This window comes from Mandrillus leucophaeus, unplaced genomic scaffold (genome assembly GCF_000951045.1).
Source record: "Mandrillus leucophaeus isolate KB7577 unplaced genomic scaffold, Mleu.le_1.0 Scaffold777, whole genome shotgun sequence".
NCBI lineage: Eukaryota > Metazoa > Chordata > Mammalia > Primates > Cercopithecidae > Mandrillus > Mandrillus leucophaeus.
In genome coordinates, this window is record NW_012108441.1 from 714,155 (window position 1) to 722,534 (window position 8,380).

The 8,380-nt window shown below is 45.0% G+C and overlaps 1 protein-coding gene across 1 annotated transcript in view; it reads right to left on the reverse strand.

Annotated features, from left to right (window-relative positions):
• Window positions 1-1,428: 1,428 nt before the first annotated feature.
• Window positions 1,429-8,380, reverse strand: part of WWC3 (WWC family member 3) — an 82,143-nt gene continuing 75,191 nt past the window's right edge. Inside the window, exons 20-22 of the mRNA XM_011966834.1 lie at window positions 6,972-7,199; window positions 6,366-6,493; window positions 1,429-4,483 (exon numbers count right to left, since the gene is read on the reverse strand). Of these exons, the coding sequence (XP_011822224.1) occupies window positions 4,417-4,483; window positions 6,366-6,493; window positions 6,972-7,199 (423 nt within the window). The 3' untranslated portion in view covers window positions 1,429-4,416. The remainder of the gene's footprint in view (window positions 4,484-6,365; window positions 6,494-6,971; window positions 7,200-8,380) is intronic.

Genomic DNA, 8,380 nt, shown 5'->3' on the forward strand with positions numbered 1-8,380 from the left:
GGGCATGGTGGCTCACGCCTGTAATCCCAGCACTTTGGGAGGCCAAGGCAGGCAAATCACTTGAGGTCAGGAGTTCGAGACCAGCCTGGCCAACATGGTGAAACTCTGTCTCTACTAAAAATACAAAAATTAGCTGGGCATGGTGGCACACACCTGTAATCCCATCTACTCCAGAGGCTGAGGCAGGAGAATCACTGGAACCTGGGAGGCAGAGGCTGCAGTGAGTCGAGATTGTGCCACTGCACTGCAGGCTGGGCAACAGAGCAAGACTCCACCTCAAAAAAAGCCAGTCATAACTACAATGAGATACCACTTGGCACCCACTAAGACAGCTATAAGCAAAAGGACGTAACAAGTGTTGGCCAGGATGTGGAGCAACTGCTGATAGGAATGGGAAATGGCGCAGCTGCTTTGGAAACAGTCTGGCAAGTCCTCAAAGAGTTAAACATGGAATTACCATGTAACCCAGTGATTCCACTTTTAGGTATAGACCTAAGAGAAATGAAAACATATATCCACAGAAAAGCTTAAATGTGAAATTCCATAGCAGCATTATCCATAATGGCCACAACGTGGAAGCAAAGTGTCCATCAACTGATAAATGAAGAAAATGTGGCCTATCCATGCAATGGAAGATGATTCAGCCATAAAAAAGAATGAAGTCTCAACACACACTACAACATGGATGAACCTTGAAAGCGTATGCTAAGTGAATGAACCCAGACACAAAGGCCACATATTATGTCATTGATATGAAATGTTCAGAACGGGCAAATGTGTAGAGACAGAGAGATCAGTGGTTGCTGGGGTCGCAGAGGAATGGGGAGCAACTGCTAATGAGTTTGGGGGCTTTTTTGGGGGATGATGAAAACGTTCTAAAAATTGTGATATTGGCACGACTCTGAATATACTAAAACCACTGAATTATACATATTAAATGGGTGAATTGTATGGCATGTGAGTTATATATCAAGAAAAACTATTACCAAAAAAGAAAAACACAGACCAAAAAAAAAAAAATCCTAATAAGTGGATCATGTTTAGATTCTGTTCAAAGAGTTAAAGAAAGAATGACACGAGATAATTGGAAGCGAAAACCTTGGATATTTAGCAACAGTAAGGAATTATTAAATGCTAGGATGTGATAAGGTTATTGTGTTTTTCTCTTTTAGCAATACATATTGAAATATTTCAAGATGAAACGATAAGGCGTATCAGCTTTGCTTCAAATTCTAAGAGGAGGAGGTGGGCTGGAGGGTAAAGGAGAGGACAGCCATGACTGATCGTGTTGAAGCTGGATGAGGCCTGTGTTCAGCTTACTATTTTCTCTGATTTTATAACTCTATTTTTATGCTTAAAAACACACATTTTTATATATTTAAGCTTCCATAATTAAACATTTTTTTCCATAAAACCACACATTTCCACTCTGTTCTTAAGGCAGGTTAGTTTAATTTTATAGAAGAAATATTTTTCAAACAGTACAAATGACACAATTAGAGAGAAAACAGTGACAAAAAACAAAGAGATGAATACTGATTATAACCTATTCCCACAACAGACGGCTACTTATTTCTACAATTATCAATCAAAGCCTGACAATTCAGTGATTAGATGAAATGAAAGCCAAATTCCCTTTTACGTGTGGTACTATTTCAAAAGAACCCTGGTGGCAGGATCCTGATGGTTTTGAGACCAGAACTGCTCCCAAAACCTGGCAGCGTTTTGGTTTTTTTTTCTATCGTGAGGCCTGGTAGATGGAGAGATTGAAACATAGATGGAAACACCCCTTCAGCTCATAGGACTTCACTTTTCTGGCATGTGGGGTATTTTCTGGAGTTGGCGTGGCAGTCTGAACTAGTCAGAAGCTCCAAGACCACGTCATGAATGACAAGCAGCATAGGGCGCTTGGTGTCCTTCTGCCTGCTCGGGCCACCTCCACTGCCTGCATCTGCATCTGCAGAGAACTGCCCAGCTCTCTGGCCTGCCTTTGTCTTTTCTTTCCTTGTCATGGCTGCATTGAGCTGCAAAAGCAGACACAGGCAGGGAGGCAGGGGGAAGTTCAAAGGAAAGGTGGCAAACACGAGGGCTCCTTGAACTGATATGGAAGCAGGGGCGGCATCTGTTTCTTGCGGGCTATCAGTGAGATTCTATTTGTAAAAATCCCAGCCAGGCATGGTGGCTCGCAAGTCCAAGATCAGCCTGGACAACAGAGCAAGACCTTGACTCTAAGAAAAAAATCAAAATAGGCTAGGCACAGTGGCTCATGCCTATAATCTCAGAACTTTGGGAGGGTGAGGCAGGAGGGTCACCTGAGCCCAGGAGGTTGAGGCTGCAGTGAGCTATGATCACATCACTGCACTCCAGCCTGGGCAACAAAGCAAGACCCTGTCTCTTTAAAAAAAAAAAAAAAAAAAAACCCTTTGGGTGTCAGGGTGGAAGGGAAGTACTTCAAATGGAAATCTGTGCAGGCTGGGCAGTGAAATTTATTTGAAAACATTTGTCTGGGGCTTCCTGCACTGACACAGTGGGTTTCCCCACACAACTACTTAACAGGGGTTGGCAGAAAAGTAGCCTCAATCCCTCCCATTTAGAGAGATCCTTGTGGGGCACAGGCTCGGTGTCCTGGGGCCGAGGTGGAAATGAGCTGCACCCCTGAACAGCCTAGGGTCTGGCAGTGTGGATGGTTGTTTGTTGCCCTTCAAAGTTTCAACAGTTGGGGCCTGGAGACAGGGCCTGCCCAGCAGCACTGGGAAGGACCCAGGGTGCTCCGTGTCTCCCCACCTCTGTTGTGGGCACATATAAAAAGGAATTGGCCAAAAAGAAAAAAAAAAAAAAAAAGGCAAAACATGCAAGGCTAGAGGCAGAAATACATAGCAAGAGACAAGAAGTGTGAAAAGCATCAGGATTTCAGTCTTACCACCACTGACGAATTCCATTGTCCGTGATAGGTCGCGTGTCAATGAAATGCTTTTACAAAATCCATTTTTAATAAATGTAAAAAGGAAAGCAGGTTATACAAGGGGGGAAGCTACAGACTGATGAGAAGAGAGAGGCCTGATTCAAAGGGGTATCTCCAAGGGAAGGGAAGAAAGGTCCAGGAGGAAGAGTTCTGAGTTCTGGTTCCTCTGACATTTCCTGTGGCCCACCCCATTGACTCAAATCGAGGCCTCATTGAGAAGAATGCATTTCATCTATAATAAATATGTATTAGGCAAAATATTTATATCATTTGGCATTTCAAAGAATAATGGCATATTTTTATTACATTAAAAAATGTTTTTCCTCACAAGCTAGTTCTAAGATTTCTTGAGGAATAGTGGGTTGACTCCAGTACAGGGAGCCTTCTGACTCAAACCCAATCCTCTCCTCTGGACGACTCGCTGGGTAGTTCTAGTTACCCGTATGTCCTTTCCTCCCCCAAACAAGCACCTTCAAAGGTGATGCTGTCTATGTCCTAACTGCTATATTCATCCACGGAGTCAACGAGCGTGGGCGTTCCTACTTCCTCGTTCCCTTTCACTTTCCTTCATGACACAGTGGCGTGGCAGGAGTTCCTCCGCCACCTTCCTGGTCTGTTACAGTCGGACAGGGCAGGGTGCGGGGAGGCGGGCAGCATGGACAGCCACCACGGACAGGCAGGCTGAAGACCCACAGACAGCCACCACAAGCAAGCAGGTTGAAGCCCCATACACCAGAGGCTCTGGCGCCTGCTTCAGACTCACGCTGAGCACAGAGAGATGTATCCGAAGACAATACAGAAATGAGCGGTTGGCGTGCAGCCCACGCCGGAGACTGACCTCTGCAACACACACATGCTTCTGAGTCACGACTGAATCACTGCAGGGGACATTTTAACATGACATCAAGGGAGTGAACGTGTACAATATACATGGTAAATGCACATATGATACGTGACAAATTTAGCACATAGTGTTTGCATTTCAGGTGTCAAAAACAAAACCAGCCCCAAGTTCCATTCTACTGCATGAAAAGTACTAAAGAACAAAATTTCAGTCTTAAAATACATCTTAAAGTCAGTATTTTCCTTCAAGGAAAAAAAAGTACTATAAATAAATTACAATACAGTGAATTTGCCTGAACTCACTTCGTTTCTGTCTTCCAGCCTTTAAGTCAAATAAAACAGCATAAAAACTGTACATTCTTAACATGATAATTGATCTTTTATAAAATAACCTGTCTTCAGAGATGTCAATTTCACAACAAGGAAAAACCAAGCCCTGTTGCCGTCACTATTATAAAATATATATGAATAGATATACGTGTTTTTTTTTTTTTACAAAATGTGTATATTAATAGCTTTGCACAAATATTTTAAAGACAAATTCAGCTAGTCTAAGAACTTCATGAAAATAAAACAGGCGGATAAATACTTCATGTGCACAATGCACTCCATCAGACGTCGTCGGCTGGGAGAGGAGGTATGTTGATCCTTGGCCTTGTGAAGAATGCTATCTTCTCCCTGGGACCGGAGAGAATTACACGTCAGAAGCTGATATGAAGACACGGAAAGCTGGTGGCTCTCATATCAATCATGGCTTTTCTTATTCGTACAACAAACTGAATTTAAGTCCCCAACAACACATGTGCTTATATACAGAGTCTCCAAATGTGAATTATGAAGAACCGTAAGGGCAGGGGTTTCTTCATCTCGGGTGCCTAGAACAATGCCTGGTGTATATTAGGTACTCAGGAAATACCTGTCGTATTAACAGATGAATGAAAAAGTGAAAACTATGTGAATATTTAATGTATACAAAAATTAGGGCTAAAAGTCAGACACATTTTATTCACCCTTAACAAGGAAGGACACACTGACACATAGGCTACGACATGGATGAACCTGGAAAACCCTCGGCTGTGGGAAAGAAGCCAGACACAAAAGTCCACGTAAGATATGATCCCATTCCTATGAAACAGTCAGAAAGGCAAATCCCTAGAGACAGAGCTAGGGGAGGGAGAAGGGGGAGTGACTGCTTAATGGGTATAGGGTTTACTTTTGGGGTGGTAAAAATGTTCTGGAACTAGACAGAGGGGGTGGTTGCATAACATTGTGAATGCACCAAAGGCTGAAGTGTAAGATGGTCATTTTATGTTATGTGAATTTCAACTTAATTTTTCCACAGACACAAAAGAATATTGATATATCTGTAAAAATCCCCTCAGCAAAAACAAAACAGACAAAACCAATCCATACTATTAGAATTCAAGGTGGTGGTTACTCTAGTGTGGGATCTGGGGGCGCTGATAATGATCGATTCTTAGGACGAGTTTGTAACAATTCACTGGACCATGTGTGTATGATATACAGCTTTCCTGCAGATACATTTTGCCTTAATCAAAAGTTAATTGAAAAAGCAAAGGTGGTCGGGTGCAGTGGCTCATGCCTGTAATCCTAGAACTTTGGGCAGCTGAGGCAGGTGGATCGCTTGAGCTCAGGAGTTTGAGATCAGCCTGGGCAACACAGTGAGACCCCATCTCTACAAAAATGAGCAGGGCATGGTGGCATGTGCCTACAGTCCCAGCTACTTGAGAGGGTGAGGTGGGAGGATCACTTGAGCCTGGGAGGTCAAGGCTGTAATGAGCCATGACTGAGCCACCACACTCCAGCCTGGGTGACAGAGTGAGACCCTGTCTGGGGTTGGGGGGACATATATGTATGTGTATGTTTATCACTGTTATTTACAATAGCCAACATTTGAAGACGAGCAGCATGTTATAAAATATAGTGGTTGAGTAAACTATTAGATGAGACATTACAAGATAGCAGATTATACAACAACATGGAATATTTTAATTTTAAAAATGCTAAATGCAAAATTGAACCCACATTATGATTAGAAGTGGCATGAAAAAAAACTGTAGGGAAAAAAGATCAGGATAAAAACATGCAAATACACTACTGGCTGCAGTGGATTCCTGTTTTGTTCTCGACTTTCCATGGGTTTTAAAGACTCATGGGGCTGGACGCAGGGGCTCACGCCTGTAATCCCAGCACTTTGGGAGGCCGAGGCAGGTGAATCATTTGAGGTCAGGAGTTTGAGATCAGCCTGGGCAACATGGCAAAACCCAGTCTACTAAAATTTAAAAATTAGCCGGGCATGGTAGCACACATCTGTAATCCCAGCTACTCGGGAGGTTGAAGCATGAGACTTGTTTGAGCCCAGGGGGCAAAGGGTGCAGTGAGATGAGATCGCGCCACTGCACTCCAGCCTGGGTGACAGAGTGAGACTGTCTCAAAAGAAAAACAAAAACAGACTCACTGTACTTTCTACCATGCCAAAGGCACGACAGTAAGGAGGAAGCAGGACTAAGGGGCCAGTCTTGCTGCGCCTCTGCCATACCTAAAGGTCTGCACTTGGATGGGCTCTTTGTGGCTCTGCCCACGCAGCTGGTAGATCTCCTTGGAGGCCTTCTTCAGCATCTTCTCAGCTGCCTGCTCATGACGGTAGTCAAGTTTGGTCTGTCTTGTCTGGAACAGCAACATTGGACCAACAAGGTGATTTTATTGATTTTTTTTTTTTTTTTTTTAAGGAAGAATGAGTAAGTCACTGCCAGCCCTACAGCCCAGAAGAACCAACCACAGTCAGTGAGGTGCGACCCAGGAGGGAGTAAGGACTACCTCACCCACACTCCCCCCAACCCCCCAAGGAATTCCTCCTAGGAGACAGAGGCCAGGGGTGGCTGGAGTCAGGCCTGACAACTAGGGACCCAGAATGTTCCCCCACAAGGTGGAGAGGGCCCGTGACCCTTCCTCCAGCACCTGCAGCCTCCAGATGGACGCAGGAGCCACACAGACGCCATCCTCGCAGGCCACAGAGGGAGAAGGGGCTCCGAGAGCCCAGTGGTGGGGCACTTCAGGGACCACCTCCATGTCTGGGAGGCTCCCTTCACAGCCTGGAGCAGGGAGCAGTGAGGTGCAGGCGGGAGTTGACCACAGGGGACCCCACCTGCCGCTCGGCCTCCCGCAGCAGGCCACGGAGCCGCTCGTCCCGAAGCACCCAGGGTGGGAGGTCGGTCTGGCCGCGGAGCTGGGCGTCCTCCAACCGCTGCCGCAGCTCACGGAGGGCACAGAGCTCCTCATTCAGCTGCCTCTGCCGTGTTCTCGACGCCTGGAGATCCAGCTCCAAGTCCAGGGAGGTGCGGGCCATGAGCTCAGCCAGGGAAGACCTGCATGACTGCAAGAGACACCAGCTGTGAGCCCTCACTCAGGCCTTCTAGAAGGTTCTTCCACAATAGGAGACAACTCAGGCACATGTATTTCTCTAAGCACGCCCAAGGTTAAAAAACACAGATGTGGGCAAGAGGAATGTAAATCTCTAGTTCAGTATCAAGGTTAGTAACGGCAAATTGTTTTTCTTTAATGATGACCTATGTATTGGCAGAAGTGTGCAGCAACAGATGCTCTTACATGGGGCTGGCAGGATCAAAAAAGGGCACAATCTTTCTGAAGGGCCATTTGAGAATATATGTATGTCTAAAGCAAACTTGCATCTGAAAGGCATAACTGTTGACATGCAAAAGTGGTCCCGTTAAGGTTTATGACAGAAAAAAACCGTAAGTCTATAACAGCAGGAAACATTAAATAAATTACAAGGCCAGTATAAAATGTAACCATTGTAACAAGTTGAAAAAATATATGGACATGGAAAAATCTTAATGATCCACTGTACAACGGGAAAGAAAGTATGTTATGAACCACATGAGCACTTGTTGTTTAAAAGAAAAAGTATACACACACCCACGCAAACACGCAGACACACACGTGCAAGCTTTCCAAAGCTTCCTCCCCATATGTTTGCTCAAGTAAGCAAACATACCTATGTTCAGGAAAGCCCTGACAGGGAAAAGACTTGTCTGCCGAACTGTACTTCCCATCCAACGGGAAACAGAACCCTGAGAGAGCAGTCACCGCAGCAAAACCACAAATCCATTTGCCAATCACCATGGGTCAGTGGCCTGAGTCACGGCATGCTTTTTACACACACAACACTATTTTGCACATACACAGAATTTAAATGCAAATATGGGTTGTAACTTAATATAAATTATTTAAAAGCACTGCTGAATTCCCAGCAGAGCTTCATGGTTCTCAACCAGGAGAATCTGGTCCCCCGGAGGACAGCTGGCAATGTCTGTGGACATTTTGGGTGTCACAACTGCTGTGTGTGTGATGGGGTGTTACTGGCATCTGGTGGGTGGAGCCCAGGGACGCTGCTCAACATCCTATAGTGCACGGGGCAGCCCCTACAGCAAAGAATGAGCCTGTCTGAAATGCCAGCAGCGATGCTGCTGTGAGACACTTCTACAGCCAAATTATGCACTTTGTTTTTTGGTTTTTTTTTTTTTTTTTTTTTTT